This window comes from Populus euphratica, unplaced genomic scaffold (assembly GCF_000495115.2).
Source record: "Populus euphratica unplaced genomic scaffold, PopEup_1.0 scaffold692.1, whole genome shotgun sequence".
Classification (NCBI taxonomy): domain Eukaryota; kingdom Viridiplantae; phylum Streptophyta; class Magnoliopsida; order Malpighiales; family Salicaceae; genus Populus; species Populus euphratica.
The window spans coordinates 18,361-36,298 of record NW_011500563.1 but is presented as its reverse complement, the minus strand read 5'-3'; the positions used below and the strand labels follow the sequence as shown (position 1 = coordinate 36,298).

Below are 17,938 nucleotides of genomic sequence, written 5' to 3'. Positions count from 1 at the left end.
ATTGATTTTCCATCTCAAAGTTCTAATCAACTTCTTTTTCTTTTTCTTCTTTACTACTACTATTACTACTACTATTAGAATTAGTATTAGTATTAACATTATTAGTATTAATATTGTTGTTGTTGTTGTATTATTGTTGTTTATAATTTATACAATTAACCTTCCTATGGTTCAACCCTTGTCTTGCTGGGTTATTTATTACTTCGACAATCCTGCATTTAGGAGAAGACATCAATCTTTTGGTCGTATCACCACCCACTCAACAATTAGTCAACAAATCAATAGTTCTAAATTTTGGCCTATAAAAGAAGGCATTTTCCATGCATTTAGGTATCTTGATTTTTATATCAAGATCATATTCTTGCTTTCTCTATATTGTAACACTTAAGTTTTGCTTGTATTAATGTTTATACTTCTCATTTCCTTTCCTTTACTTAGTTAACTTTTATCTATTTTCTTATCTTATTTATTCATGTTTCTCTTTTTTATTATATTTAGTTAGGTTTATTATGTCAAGTTAAAAAGGTTACACTAATGGTGTAAAAATAAGTATAGTATACACTCAACATGAACTTTAATGTTTGATACTAACATATTTTGTATTTGTTATCTTGTTCACTTTTAATACTTTGCTTGTTAAATGATTAATCTAGATTTATATTGTATAACACTTGGCACAACAAATACTTGGCACTTTTATAGTCCAACCGTATGGTATAACCAACCCCTGTGTTATGAAAGAGACTTGATTTGTTATTAACATAAATTATAATTATGAATACTTGACAACATTTATAAGTATTAACATTTTTCAAATAAGATAACTAATATAGTCATGTTAATAATTTATAATCCGATTGGAACCCCCTTTGTGTGTGATTTCTAGTTGAGTAATAAAAGGAGTTTATACTATACTTTTTTGAAATACCATTAGTAGATTCTCTAACCTTGTTATTTGTTTTTATCATTATTTAATCATCACATTAATCTTACAATCTCAAAATCCTCTTTAACTTATTATTATTATTATTATTATTATTATTATATAGTTAACCTTCCTGTGGTTTTGACTCCGGTCTTGCCATGTTATTTATTACTTTGACACTTCTACACTTGGAAAAAGATATCAATCTTTTGATCGTGTCATTCATCATGTGTGACAATGTATGGTTATAAAAAAGCCCAACTTCCATGCGTTCAATTCTCATGCCATTTAATTTTTATTTCAATTGTGATCTTTATTCTTTTTATTGTTATTTTTTATTATTGTTATTTTATTTTATTTTTCATTTTAATCATTATTCTTTTTATTGTTATTTTTTTATTATTTTATTTTTCATTTTAATCGTTCATTGGTTGTTTTATACCAAATTTGGTTCTCATTATTTTGATCGCTATTTGTTTTATTTTTTATTTTTTTATTATTAATAATTTTAGCTTTGTAATTTTTTAATTTTTGCCTTTTAACTTTTTAGATACTTTCATTTTCATCATTTGATATTAAATTATTGAACCTTAAGCTTTCTAGGTCCATTTTTCAATGACTTGGGTCTCGGGTTAGTTAAGTTAACCCAAGTTGTTTCAGGTTCTTTTCAATATTTTTATTTATTTATTTGACTTTAATTCTTTGAAAAATTATTTTTTTTTATCTTGATATCATATCGTGGATGGTGGGTTAGTAAAGTAAATCTGGATTAACTTGAATTTTTTTTTTAATATTTCTTTTTTTGAAATTTTTTTTCAACTACATCTTTTAATATTATGTTATTGAACTTTTGAGTTTTATGATTTTTTTGTTATTTTTTTCATGAGGATATATTAATCTCATATCTCGGGTTTGAAATAACATAATATGTTAAAAAAACCCTTTGATAGCATTTGGTTTTTTCAGGATAAAAAGAATAATATAGAACAATAAAAACAAATTGATAAATAAAGATGAAAATGTTATTATATTCAATAAAAAAGTTAATATCTATCTATATTTTATTTGTTTAAAGGTGGATAAAATAATAAATTTTTTTCTTATCTTTATATTATTTTTATCCTTGTGTAATATATTTAGAAAGGTGGACACAACATTTTTTTTTAATATTACTATCGCTTTTTTTTCTTACATAAAATGAAAAAAATAAATAATATAATTTAGTTAAAAATTTAGACCTTTAGTTTTTTTTTTTATATAAATTACAAAACTCATATAAAGTAAACTATAACTTTCTTAAATTAATTAATTTTTCATTTAATTTGATTAAATGACAAAGAAATATATATATTTGAAAACTAAAATAATTCTAATATATAAAAATTATATCAATAATAATAATAATAAAAAAAAAGAATACAGACATGGGCTTAGAATCAAGCCTAAGCTTCTCCGAGCTAGATCACGCCGTAGGGCTTAGAGAGGAAAACATATCCAATGTTCTCTATAGATGTTGTCGGATAAAAGCAATTTTTTGCTGGATCCAAACAAACTTCTCTCTCAGTTATTCTTGGTTTTGCACAGAAATTCACATAATTAAAAACACTCTCCTCAAACACCTAAACCTAAACGTTATCTTAGAATATAACTTTACGCAACATAGATATCAATTGACAAGCTCAAGTTTATATAGAACTAAGACTTCAAATGCATACATTTCCCAAATTAATTAGATAAATAGTTTTGTGCCTTCATATAGATTCCTTCAAGTTAAATCAAATGCTATCTAGCTATGCATTGTTTTCCCTTGGTAATATTTATTTATTTTTTATTTCTCTCTGAAAGACAAAACTTGATATTTACACCTAGCTAGATTATAATTATTATTCATGTCAAGTTTAGCAAGCATGAACAGCTAGCAGAGGGAAACTGATAATACCGAAAAAAAAAAGAATGGGTGGGGGGGTGGGGCCTGAAAACTCTTCAACCATCCAAAAACATCTTTCCAGGAAAGCATGCGAGTGCCAACGCTGATGATGATGATGGCGGTGGTGATTTTCCAGTGCATCGATCCTCCATCATTTTAAATATCATCTCATCATCACCCTCCCAACTTGCTTTCGCTTTTGCTTAATTTGCTTCCCCACCCCGACAGGAAAGAAAAAAGAAAAGATGAACCACAAAACAACATCCATAAAACTTTAAAAGAGAGAGCCAATGAATCGCTTGCTCCTGCCTTTTTCCTAGACATCTTGATCAACATCTTTTAATTAATATCTTCATGCCTCTCTTCTTTTTTTTTTTATCTCCTCTTGCGTATTTAGACACACACATGCATCCACCAGATGCATGATTAAACCTCCCTGATCTCTTCCTTTCTTGCATTTCATTTTTCATAGTCTTCCCTTCTTTCCTTTATGTGGCATGTATTTCCTTTACACGCACATATATATCAGCAAGATTAGTAGGACGTTGTGGCGAATTAGTTTTGATATAATACATGGATGAGTCATGGCGAATGCGCATGGGAGTGCCGACGCCAAGTGTCCCAAGACGCCGCTCCATGGAGGACATTGCAACCACAAGACATTCCATGGATGCCAGATTAGACCCAGATGACTTCACTGACGTCTTCGGTGGGCCTCCAAGGAGTGTTCTCTCTCGCAAATTCCCCGCCGATTTCACCAGATCTTCTTCTTCTTCTTTCTATGAGGAGATTTTCCTCCCAGAAACAGACTCCCTTTCGAAAGGGAAAAAGAATGGCGGACGTAGCTTGCCGGCGTTCAGAATCCCGGCTAGGGGAGAAGGGTTCTACAGTGATGTGTTCAGGTTGTCGGACGAAGGCAGGAGGTCCAGGCAACGGTCAAGGGCCAACTCCAAGTCCAAGTCCAACTCTTCGTCGGTGCTAAGTTCGGAGGAGCTTAGTCCTCAACGGCGGCTGGTGACCGGAGATGACGTTGCATTATCTTCTTTCGCTTCAAAGCTCAGGTCCCCCATCTTTTAACTCTCTCTCTCTCTCTCTCTCTCTCTTCGTCGGTTAGAAAGTAAGTTCCTGTTTTTACGTTATATAATATTTAAGATCCCGTAATTTCGGGGGTTAAGAAAGGATTGAAAAAACATCTAACGGCAGTTGAGAGAGATTGTTCAGGAGTTTCAAATAAAAGGGATGAAAATTAATTAAAACAAAACCTCGTACTGTCAGATTAATCTCTATCCATATTCTTACACTAATTAATCTGTAATGAAGAAACAGAAACTGTTTAATTTTCAAGTGTTTAGATCTCCTTCCAACCAAAATAAATAGCTTCTTTATTTTTTATTTTTTTTTTAATTTTAGTTTTAACTTAACCCAAGTACTCAACCCCTGTTTCTTGGCAGAAGAAATTTCAATTGAGTATCTAAGAAATTCATGATCCCAAGTGTCTGATCGATGATTTGCTAGTTGACATACTGAAAGAGCAACAAACTAAGGAGACGAGTGTGACATGATCTCCTGTGCTTTAGCACTTTAGTTTATAAGTTTAATTTAATTGATCGCAATTAATGAATAATGATTATTTCATTTTCAGATTTTTTATTACAAAACAAAAATTTCAATTACACGCATATGATGTTTTACTCGATTTATGAAGACATAATTTATGTTGAAAGTTCTCCATATATCGTCAAATTATGTTTTATAATAAAGTATAGACTAAGGTGTTTTTGACATGGAAATTTTCTTGTACATTTGTGTGGGGCCAATATATATATATAGATTTTCTCTTTTCTCTTTTCTCTTTTACCTTTTAAAAATTAAAATATAAAAAAATAAAATTTAATATCCCAGATATAAACATAGATGGGACCAAATAAGTAAAAATAAAAAAAGTATACTAACATATATATTTCTAAGCAATAATTAAAAATTGAACTGTTAATCATCAATGCAATTCAATGTGGTTTTATTTACGTGAACAGTATCACAAATAATTGAAGATTATTTTCATTTAATTTTTTAATTTGAATTTAATTTAAATTATTTGTTCTGTCCCCTCCATATGGCTTGTTTTATTTCTAAATATTAGAATTAATTCAATCCGATATTTCAATACAAAGTCTTATCATTAGTGTTTCGGTGAAATGATATATTTATAGTTATTCTTAGCTTCAAATCTAATAAAATGATGATTATTTGAATGGAGTAAAAAGAGAGGATAATTTGCATATGTTAAAAAGGTTTGGCTTTTCAATAGTGAAAAGTCGAGTCTTTTCTTTACTTTAGTTCTAAAAAAAGTTTTGAGAATTTTTTAAAATTTTTTATTTAATTTTATTTTTTAATATTAAATTTATAATATATAAAACTTTATAATTTATTTTTGATAAAGTTATTATTATTTTCTCAACTTCATCTTTGAACATTATATTTATTAAAATATTAAATTGAATGAAAATTGAGCTTTATTAATATTTTTTTATTATTTTCTATTAAATTATTATTAGATTATTATTGATACTAGAATATATTTTAAAAAAAATTTATAGAGACCAGTCTTAATATCTAAAAAAAATAAGGAACATAAATGAACTTTCAACCAAATTTCAAAGATGCCACTTATATTACTCATGTCTTTTACTTTAATCCCCTGTCTTTTAATTCAACCCCTCCACCCCAACCCCCAATATATGTATGTACACTTTAATTTGAACTTAAAAGAGCCACACCTTTTATATTATAGGCAATATACACACACACACTTGTTTGTGGTAGGTTCCTCAGTTCAGGAAACTCAATGGTCACTTCTTTTTAAATAAAAATTCATTTCTAGAATTTTGAATTGATTTTTCTCAAGTAGATCTAAAGAGATTTTTTTAATAGAATAAAGATTTTAAATTCCAAAAATTAATTAATAGAAATATGTTTTTTAATTAAAAAAGAGTTTCAAGTCTGAAATTTCTTGAAAAGAAAGAAACAGGGATGTCTATTGTGTATTAAAAGCTTATTAGTAATTTTTTTTTTAAAAAAAAAAATCAGGAGGAAGAGCTGAGCCTCGAGAGAGCATCAGAATCAAGGAAAATAAAAATAAAAATAGAAACAAGAGGATGAGAAGGAGAAAGAGAACGTCAAAGGGTGGTGAATCATGTGGAATGGAGCGTGATGAAACTATTCTGTTTCTAATTTTTAAGGAAGAAAATCAAAAGATAATATAAGCTTTCTTTTCGTTGACGACTTGTAAGCTACGTGCTGAGCTTTTTTCTTAATGATTTGCAGTTGCATGAGCAGCTATATATATGTCTATATCCATGTATACAAGCACACTAAAACTTTGTTCTCTCTGTTTTGCATCTCAACAATGAATTAGAACGCTAATATTTTCATCTGATCCATATAGGCCAATCAATGTACCTTACAGATGGAACTCAGCCACAGGGAGGCCCGAAGGACAACCAGCTGGGAGACAATGGAATACGCCATCTTTTCCACGCAATCATGCCGAGAAATGTTACATGGAAAATGAATACATTGATGAGAAAGTCAGATGCTGCTCCTCTTATTTTAAGGTTTCACGGCAGGTCTCATCCCCAGAAACCATTAGTCTTGAACCCCATTCACACCGAAGCATCAAAATTTCTGTGGATGATTTAGAACTCAACACCCCTTCATCTCCGGCCTCTTCACTGTGTCATGAACCAGAGGCAAAAGTTGGTGTACAGTGTAATGTAATGCTAGAAGAAGAACTGGAACAGGTTGAAGATGAAGATGAAGATGAAGTAATGAGTTCTTATGTTATCGAGATCAATTCTGATCATAGAGAAGGGACTGGCGAAGCAGTTTCTATTGACGAAGCAATTGCATGGGCCAAGGAGAAATTCCGGTCAAGATCTTTTGATAGACAGCACGAAAATGTTTCGATGGATCACCACTCAGATGAAGCAGAAGGTAAAGAAATATCCTGATGTCTTATATGCTATTTTATTGATTATAATTTACAAGATCTGTCTCTTTGTCGTTGAATTAATTATGCAGAAAGGCGTAACGTGCATGATCTTGCTGGCCATCAAATGGATGGACATGGGAGTAGGCAATGTACCATGGTAAATCATTTCTTTTTTCTCCGAAGCATTGATAAATGGATTATAAGAATATTGGGTTTCAAGAAATATATTCCTGCAGTATAAATTATAAATTTTAAATTTTTTTTGAGAGTTTTAATAATCTTATAAAATAAATATAGAGTTATTTAGGATTTATGTAAAAATTAATTGTAAATCATATATTTTTTTTTAGCTTTTAATATTTTTTTCATAGCTGGGTTGCCATAAAACATAGGTCATTTAAGTATTCGATCTTTTAATAGTAATCGATACATAACACCAATGAGAAATTTTCTTAATCTTTTTAGGAGAAAAGGATTTCTATATTTTAGAGTGTTAGTTTTTTTTTATATATATATTTTAAATATTTACATATGATATTTTTTTTATTGAAGAAAATAAAAGACAACTTTTTATTTATAAAAAAAATTTAAAATTCGGATATTTTTTTTATTGAAGAAAATAAAAGAACTTTTTATTTATAAAAAAATTTAAAATTTAAAGAATAAAAAATATCAATTTACCTCTTAAATAACATCACATATGTTATTTTAGACTAGTTTTAAAAATTTACTCAATCAAATTCTTAATTGATTTTTTATAGGTTTAGTATTGTAATCTCTTGTGTTAATTATATTCTTATTCTTAATTTTTAAAATTTATTTAGAATCAAGTTACACTTGATTAATCATTTTATTTTAATTTCCGACTAGTGGTTCATACATGCATGACTCATAAAGTCTCTTAATAAGTTGGCTCAAATATAAATTATAATATAAAATAAAATAGAAATAAATAAATTAAATAAATTAATTTATCATCAATTTAATAATTAATTGATTTATTTTTAAAGATTAAGTACAATATCTAGCAATCTGTCATGATATTGAAAATATTAGGAAAGTCAATAGTGATTTGATTTAATCTTTTAGTAACTAGTTTCTCAATATAATTATTATTCATTCGTTAACAATTTTTTGATTTAGAAATTATAACATGAGTGTGTCTACTCTGTTAAATCATATTTGTTTTTAACAATATAGTCATTGATTATTTAAATAAGATTTAAAACTCTTTTTAAATCTCATTCCACCTTATGCAATGATTTACAGTCAATATTATTTGATAATATATGATATATTTTTTCTAATTCACTTAGGGTGATGAATCATATCTTGAATACTTAAATATCTTTATATAATTCATGTTATATCCAATATTTATTTATTTATTACTCTTGAATAGGACAATGTGTAGCAGAATTAAAACTTAACATTTTTTATATAAGATGACTTAATAATCTCAAGTTTAATAATTACATAACAAATATGACGTGAACCTTTTCTTATACATATATGATCTTAAATTTAAGAATCACATATGAAATTTTCATGTAGGTCAATTTAGTGTATATATCTTCGACAAACACCTATATATATATATATATATATATAGTTTCAACAACTCAAATTAATCCGGTTTTAATAGAATATTGACTATAAACATTTAAAACAATTCTTTAATGCAATAAGAATCTCATAATTATAATGACTTTATAATTTTTTTTGCAAAGAATTTTTGTCAAGGATTTTATCTTTATTTTAGATAAATAAATTTTTATTAATAAATTAATTATATTTATATAAACAAAATCTATATTATATTTAACTAACAAGCTCTGTACACTAACAAATAAAATGATAAAATATTTAGTATTTGTATAGCAGCGTATCAACAAGAGAAATTAAATACCACTGTTATCTTGATACAAGCTAGTTAGCTTCCGTTTATGCTGGATCATTTGCTCCAATATTGTCAAGATTTTAGGCATTCAGCATCAAGAGACATAACTACATTCTACCAAAAACAGAAGAAGAAAGATACACAGTTACTTTTGAATGATCCATTTATATTATTTTTTGAATATGAATATTGTTTCGATAATTAAAGAGATTGAATGTGGGAACAAGTTTAAGTCTGAGATATACTTCCCCTTCTACTTTTGCAGGAAGAAGAGCTAAAGAAATCCAGAAGAGAAGAAGTAGAAAAATCAGAAAAAGATGTAAGCATCGTTGCAGTACTGCAAAATTAACCATTCATTAAATTAGTAAAAAAGATTTTTATTGATGCTTTTGTTTCCTTTTCTATTTAAAAAAAAAAACTGTACAGATGGAGATGGAGTTATTGGATGAAGACATTAGGTTGTGGTCAGCTGGCAAGGAAACCAACATCCGTCTGCTGCTATCCACACTTCATCACGTATATTCTTTAATTTAGCTATATATTACGTGCTTCAGCGTTTTCCTTTGCTGTATGTTAGGGCTTCTCCAAATTAATATATGAACAATAAAATCAAACACACACTCATATATAGTGCAATGATCTTTTTATAAATTGAATGAACGCAGATTCTATGGCCAAATAGCGGTTGGTATGCAATCGCCCTGACAAGCCTCATTGAGAGCTCACAGGTAAAGAAAGCTTACCAGAAAGCAAGGCTATGTCTCCATCCTGACAAGTTGCAACAAAGAGGAGGTACACTCTCACAGAAATACGTCGCAGAGAAGGCCTTTTCCATCCTGCAGGTAAAGTTTTGCCTTTTGCCCTGGCTGGAACCCAACACAGAAAGGGCTACAACAACGGGAATTGCTTAAGATGTTTGGCTGGTTTATGCTGTTAAATCATGAGAAATAGCTTCAACATATATAATTCTAGTTTTTTTCAACGTTGGTTACAGGATGCATGGGCTTCTTTCATCTCCCAAGACTTGTTGTTTAACTAGTAGACGATTCAGGATTTTTTTTGCACTCAGTTTCTTCAGCTTTGAAAACCAACAAGGGAAGCTAGCTCGATCAACTAAACGGAGAATGAAGAACATATCCAGAATAGATGTGTGCGACGCAAATTGCTGGAAATTGAAAACAAATCATGTATTCAGAATAGTTCATGTTCATCCTCTGCATGCTTTCCAACGTTCCTTGATTAATTTCTGCACAATGAGAGACAAGATATGCTACGCAACAATGAGAAAGAGGGATAATGTACTAATGTTCTTTGCTTTTATATATATATATATATATATATATATATATATATATATATATATATTTAATTTGTGGTCAATAATTATTGATTGTAACTTGGTATTTGACTTCAATAAGGCATTTCAAGATCAACGTCTCCCAATTAATCCACCCACTCCACTCCCACAGCAGATCCCGTAAAGCCGATCTTATAAGATTACCAAACATTAAGAGCATGCATTGACATCTTTCACTTTCAGCATCTCCAATCAGCGAATTTAAACTGAATAATATTAATACGTTTGAGTAATATACGCACCTAATTTTAAAGCATCGTTAATTATAATTATAATTGTTGAGTTTTTTAAAATACATGTACATGATAATTATAATTGTTGAGTTTTTTAAAATACGGTGAAAACTAAAAATTTAAGATTTTTTTTGGAATTCCAAGGATTCCATTAAATAAATCTAAGGTTGTTTAGGGATTATATGAATTTTACTTGAAGATCAAAATTTTTTTTTGACTTTGAATAATTGTTTAAAAGATGAGTTATTGTGAACCACAAATCATTCATGTGTCCGACCTTTAATGGTAACATACACAAATCACTATTAAGAAATCTCATAAACCCTTTAAAAAGAGAGATATTACTATACCTTCTAATGCTAACACTTTTAGTTTATATTTTAGGTATTTATGTATCATACTCTACTCACCTTAGAAAATAAATGACATTACTTTCTATTTATAAAAAAACCTAAAAACTCTATAAATGATAAATTATTAATTTAACGCTTAAATAACATCATATATATTATTTTAGGCTAATTTTAGATATTTATTCACCATCCTTGATTGTTTATAAGTTTAGAATCATAATCCTTTATTTTAATTACAATCTAGTATTCAATTTCTAAATTTATTTACAATCAAGTTACACTTAATAAATCATCTCATTTTAATTTTTAACCAAAGGGTTCTTATGTGTGTGATCCATTAGATTCTTTTATAAATTAGCCCAAATATAAATTACAATACTAAATAAAATATGATTAAATAAATTTAATAAATTAATTTATTATCAATTCAACAAGTGATTGATTTATATTTAAAGATTACGTACAATATCTAACAATCTGTCATGATTTTTCAAATATTAGAAAGTTATAAATGGTTTGACTTAACCTTTAAGTGATCAATTTCTTAATGTAATTATTATCCTTTTATCAATAATATTTTGATTAAAACATTATAGTATAAAATTTCTCTACTCTGTCAAATTAAGTTTATTCACAACAATATAGTTATTGATTCTTTGAAACAGATTTAAAACTTTCTTTAAATCTCGTTTCACGTTGCGCAAGTATTTGAGAATAGATAGAATATTTTTCCTAATTTTTCTAGGGTGATAAATCATCTCTTTTTTCTTGATTATTTGAATACCTTTATATAGTTCATGCTATACCCAATATTTTTTTATTTGTTACCTTTGATTAAGATAACATGTGGTAGGATTAAAATATAACACTTTATATATATATATATATATATATATATATATATGACAATTTCGTGATCTTAAGTCTAATAATCACTTACAAAAAGTTACGTGAGCCTTTCTATAAATACAAGTAATATTTCAATATAAAATTCTTATGCAAGTCAATTTAATGTGCATGTCAACTACTAAGCATCTACATATTAGTTCTAGATATCTATCTTACATTAATTTATGAAAACAATTGTTTCATTTCATAAAAAAAAAAATATATGTATCAGTCTCAACAACTCTAATTAATTTTCAGTCTTAATAAAGCATTGATTTGAAACATTTAGGAACAATGTTTTGATGCAATAGAAATCTCATAATCATAACAACTTTATAATTTTCTTTGTAAAGTATTTTTGTCCAAAGAATTTTATATTTATTTTTGATTCATTAATCAAACATTATATTCATTAATAAAATATTAAATGAATATTAAATAAATAAGCTTTTATTAATAGATTAAATATATTTACATGGTCAAAATCAATGCCAGGTACAATAAACTAATTGGCTATAATGCATATATACTAAAAATATATTTAATTTGTTATCGCTATGTGATAGGGCTTTCTTATGATGATGAACTTTAAATCTTGTACGTCACCCTACTAAATCTGCACATATAAGGCTAGATTAATTGTTGGAATCTAATTGGTGTATCCAACAAACAAATTAATCTCTTACCACTAAAACTTATAAGCAACCTCAGACTGCTTGCTCTTTATAATATTTTTCTAAGCTTTCAATGTTGTTCAAGTTATTTTTTTCATTTTTCAATTGTGCTCCTCTTTGGTATTTGAAAATACATTAAACCTTTCCTATAATTCTTAAAAAGCACGTTGTTGTTGTTGTGGTTGGGTAACAAGTCGTCTCTTTCTTTTTCTATTGTGGCTAGGTCTTGCTTTCAAGTTGTTAAGTTAGACTCTGACTTCCTTTTTTTACCCTTCATAAACTTTAACTCTAAATTCAAATTCTTATTATTGGATTCCTATTGGGCTCCAATATCTTTTCGCATATCTTTCTTGGTATGAATTATTTACTTTTATGGTTTTTTAGTTGTGAAGTTAATTGTTTGAGGTATTTAAACTGATTTTGTTTGTTGTATATATAAAAAATACGCAACATATTATAACTCTAGAGAGGCATCATTTTATTAAGCAAAACTAAAGGGTCCTACTTGTGTAGGTTGTATGCTCGAAAAAAGTTGTGCTTATATATGTATTTGATTTCTTTTAGATATTCTTTCCCTTATCAAGATTACCTCCAATGCTCATTCAAATATGCTTGTAATTTTTATGACTTTCCCTTTTAGGTTGTCAAATTCTTTCAAGTGGCTCATCTCAAGCAAAACTCTTTCTTCATGTTCCATCTTTCTTTTTCTGTAACTTATATGGTGCACACTTAGGGGAAATTAGATGTTAGCGATGTGGCTGATATTTCTTCATGTACTAAAACTCTAAGTAGCATGAAAAGAAATAAATAGATCATTCAAATAAATATATTTATTATAAATGTTTGTTACTTAGGACTATGAGGATGAACTAGATTGAATTTTATTGGAAAGTTCTCACCAAGGACACTAAACCCATAATAATTTTAGCCAATTTAGAGAAAATGATTTTCGCCACATGGTATTGGCCTTTCTCTAACCTAGTCCCCGTACCATTGATAGTAATGTGCCTCATCATAATTATATGGCATATTATTTGTTCATGTACTATCTTATAAAGTTTTGGGCTTAGCTTATGTTTTTCTAAAGATTTTTTAGGTTCCTAGATTGTTTGAATTATTTATGGGATAACTCGTCCTCTTAACTTTATGTAACTTGAGCATGTGCTCATTGGATATAAGTCACACTTGCCACATGAATCTCCCTATCTAATCCTAAAGTGGACAAGCTCAGGTCTAGACCTCTTTCTTGATTTTCTGTGAAATGTGTGAAAACTTTGAAAAATAACATATATACACATGTAATCTGACACACACACACACACACACACACATATATATATATATATAAAAGATAAAATTAAACAATACAAATAAGATAAATGTTAAAAAAGTACATGGCAATAAAAAAATGTTAGTTTTTTTTATGGTAATTCACATAAAAAAAACACAAGTAATTATACTTTTAAAAACTCAAGTAAGAGGTTAGTTATGCTTAAGAAAAGATAAACATCACTCTTATCATATTCTTTTAAATGAAATGTTACTTTTTGTTTTGTGTTTTCTCCTAAATTTATTTTATACATGCTATTAATTTCCAAACGTTGCTTCTATGATTATTCATGATTTATTTTAATGCATTATAAAAAATGACATTGGTCAATAAGAATATGAGACTTATTGAAGAATTTGATTTTTATTCTTAGCAATAGGAGACTTCATTGATTGTTACCTTTTTAATGAGAAAATTTTGATATTAATTCCTAAAAATTGGAGATTGCATCGATTTTGACCCTTTAATGAAACTTTCGATGTCAATCCCTAAAAATAAAAGATTTCATCAATTTTGGATCTTTTATGGAAAAAAAAATGCTAATCCTTAAAATAAAAAAATTTCATCAATTTAGGATTTTTGAATGAAAAATCACCAATTTCTTATTATCCCTTGTGGATAGTAAGAAACTTCACAAATGTGTAATTTAAGGTTTTTATATGGAAAGAAATTGAAAAACTATCTAACCATATGAGTGATTGTACTTGATATCTACTAGATTTTATAATTCTAAGCTTGTGACATATGAATGCAATAAACAAGAGGAGATCCTAAGGATTTAAGAAAAACTAGTATACAATGTTATATCACAATGCCAAAAATAGTAGGAGGATTCATACTCAAAGTTTAATAACATGTTATCATAAAATAACAAAAGAGAGTGCATCATACTTGGTATTAGATTTATATATAAAAAAGAGTTTATAGGTTGAATGTTGTCCTTTTCTCAACTCCCACAAAAATAATTCTTCTTATTAGACAATAGAAATTTAAAGAACTAGAAGACTATATAACATCAAAATTGTTAACTCTATTTCAGCTTTTTATCTTCTTCTTTTTTTGTACTACTTTTATTCCTTCCCCCCTTTACTTTTCTGTAGACTAAATCTTTATTTATAGTGTTACATCTTATTAGAAAATAAAAACCCATAAGTTCATTACAAGATTTTCATAAGAATATTTTTTATCCCGACAATTAATCAAAAGATTTCTATGAGAATCATTAAAGTCTTTTTATAGAAAGATTTTTTTATCCTAACAATTAACTGAATGATTTTCATAAAAATCATTTTGATCCTAGCAATTAACTAAAAGCTTTTATGAAAATATTTTCAATCCTAGCAATTAACTAGAAGATTTTATAAAAATCTTTTTGATCCTAATAATTAATTAGAAGATTTTATAAGAATCCTTTTGATACCACTAATTAATTGGAAGACTTTTATGAAAATTGTTTTGATCCCAACAATTAAGTATAAGACTTTTTCTTTATTTTTTTAAATTTTCTTATCATCATCATTGTTGTTGTGGTGTACACGACATCGAATGATGGGTTTTCCTCTTAGATTGAAGGGTTTAAGGTTAATTATAAAATTATGATTTTAAAGGAGTTGCCACTTAATATCATGGGTCATAAGAAAGCCTAATAGTCCATGAAAGTCTAGATAATAGTGCTAGTTGTGTAAGAGCAAGACGTATAACTATAATGCAACTTATCTATGGTATGGTGTATTGTTGATTGATTATTTTTTTCTAGGTCATGTTTCTATTTGTTGGTCTATCTAAGGTTTAAGGCAAATCTTTCTTTGTAAAAAAGTCTTTGTCTTATCGGGCTAAATTCTAACCGTTCTAGGGTAAGATCTAACTTTTAGCATCGCATTCATTTCCTACTTTGCATCTTTAATATATGAGGATATACCTTATAATGCAATTTTATACTCTCAAATAATAAAGTCAATAGCTAATTCCTAATATTTATTACTATTATTTCATATAATCTAATATTAGGGGTATACATTATGTTGTAAAGATAATACCTCGAATGTTAATTAAATAAATTAATTTTTGTGATATTATTTAGATTTTGGCTAAATCCTAATGAATAATCATAAACTATTTTTGGAAAGCATGCTTTATGGAAAAAAAAAAAGAAGAAAAAGAAGAAGAAGAAGAATTTTCGTTTGATATAAATAGGGCATGTCAAACACACCCTTAAGTTTAGGTTGAGCTTAGCCCAACGTTATGGGCTGAGCTTACTAGGCCTAAGGCTCAAGTCCACTATTTTTTTCATCCATTATGTTATGCATTTGTACATTATCATGCAGTGATTTACTTGAGGAAGTAAGAAGAGAAGAAGCTTACTTGGCCTAGGGAGTGCTAGTTACTGGTTAGTGCTTTTGTTGGTGTTGTTAATGGTTTATGGTGAAGTTGTTAGTAAGGGGGTAAGTAACGGTAGTGTATGTTAATTGTTTGTACAACTTTTATCTAGTGTATGGCAGGGAAGAATGGTTTTGGTTTTTAATTGTAAGGGGTAGCTCATGGTGATGTAATAAGTTTAGATTTTTGGTTGAATTAGTATATGTTGTTATGCAGGGGTAGGGATATATGTTTTTTTATATCCTCTCTATTTCCTTATATTTTCTCTCTTCCTCTTCTGCAACTGAACTTTATCCCTATTTATATAGGGTGAAAAATGAGTTTAAAGTCCCTCTCAAACTTGAATATTAGCCCTTAATTCATTTGAAAAGAATACTAATCATTATCCATATACCAACATCTTAGTACTGTACTAATCAAGTTGTCAAGGCTAGCAGGATCAAGGGTTTTGGTTACTTATTATAGTAGCTATTAAGCTACAAACCAGTAGGGACAAAATTGGATAGGAAATACAATGTCAGGGCATGAAAATGGTGTGTTTTTTTTTTCTTGTTTGGTGAAGGGATGAGACAAGACAATGGCCTAAAAAGAGGCATAAGAGGTAGCTTTAATGAGTTTTTTTTTTTTGAAAAAGATGAATAGTGTTAGACGATGTGTTGTTTGACCTTTTTTTTTCTTTTTTACTTTATGCTAACCAAAATGATATCGTTTTGAAACAAAACACGTTGTTTTGGTAAAACTACGCTATTTTATTTAAATAAAATGATGTTGTTTCGGCAAGTGTAGATTTAATTAAGTTATTAAATGATTAGTATGCATTTTTATCATGGTTTTATATTATCATTTTGCACTTGAAGTATCAATAACTCCTTAACTAAAGCATGTTTTATAATAATATATCTAATAATATAAGATACCTTTAATTTATGGTAAATGTTTATTTTAAATGCAGGGCTATCATATAAATGAAATGATTAATTGATGAGTTTAAGAACTGAAATTAAAAAGACAAAGAGATGGCCAGTGCTACAAAATTTAAGACCAGGATCCATTCGTGCTTGGGATGAAATGCAACAACAGTTTTTGAAGAAGTTTTTCCCATCTCATAGAACAAACTCTTTCAAGAGACAAATCACTACTTTCACTCAAAAACCAGGAGAAACATTTTACCAATGTTGGGATAGGTATCGAGACTTGCTTAGTACTTGCCCTCATCATGGTTTTGAAACATGGAGATTGGTTTCACATTTCTATGAAGGGTTAACACCTAAAGATAGGCAAATGGTTGAATTGATGTGCAATAGAACTTTTAAAGATAAAGACCTTGATAAAGCAATGAAGTACTTAGACTTGTTAGCTAAAAATGCTCAAAATTGGGACACTGCAGGTACTTATGAGACACCGAGTAAAACTCAACTTTATACATCTAGTGGAGGTATGTACAACCTTAGGGAAGATCATGACCTCCAAGCTAAGTTTGCATCTTTAGCTAGAAAAGTCGAGGCACTAGAATTGAAAAAGAGTGGTAAATTAAAATCTGTTGAAAACATTGTGTGTCAAATATGTGAAATAAATGAACACTCAACTAATAACTGTCCAACATTGCCTTATTTTAAGGAATGTCTCCATGAACAATCTCATGCTTTAAACAGTTTCCAAAGGGCCAACCATAACCCATACTTGTAAACATACAACCTGATTGGAGAAATCACCCAAATTTTAGTTAGAAGAGTGATAATAACAATGTACATTGCTTTATGTAATGCAGAAGCCACATTTGTACTTTTACATATTGAAGGATGCCTTTTGGATTATGTAATGCAGAAGCCACATTTCAAAGATGCATGCTCAGTATATTTAGTGATATGGTTGAACATTTTCTTGAGATTTTTATGGATAATTTTTCTATTTTTGGTGATTCATTTGATGATTGTTTGACTAACTTAGAAAATATTTTGAGCAGGTGTGAAGAGAAGAATCTTGT

General features: G+C 28.3%; 1 protein-coding gene across 1 annotated transcript; it reads left to right on the top strand.

Annotated features, from left to right (window-relative positions):
• The first annotated feature begins 2,865 nt into the window (after positions 1–2,865).
• LOC105115398 (Chaperone DnaJ-domain superfamily protein) lies at positions 2,866–10,060 on the top strand. Its single transcript, XM_011012273.1, has 7 exons — positions 2,866–3,913; positions 6,298–6,845; positions 6,933–7,000; positions 9,009–9,062; positions 9,170–9,259; positions 9,409–9,585; positions 9,738–10,060. The coding sequence occupies exons 1-7, from the start codon at positions 3,426–3,428 to the stop codon at positions 9,780–9,782; spliced, it is 1,470 nt and encodes a 489-aa protein (XP_011010575.1). The 5' UTR covers positions 2,866–3,425; the 3' UTR covers positions 9,783–10,060.
• The last annotated feature ends 7,878 nt before the right edge of the window (positions 10,061–17,938 follow it).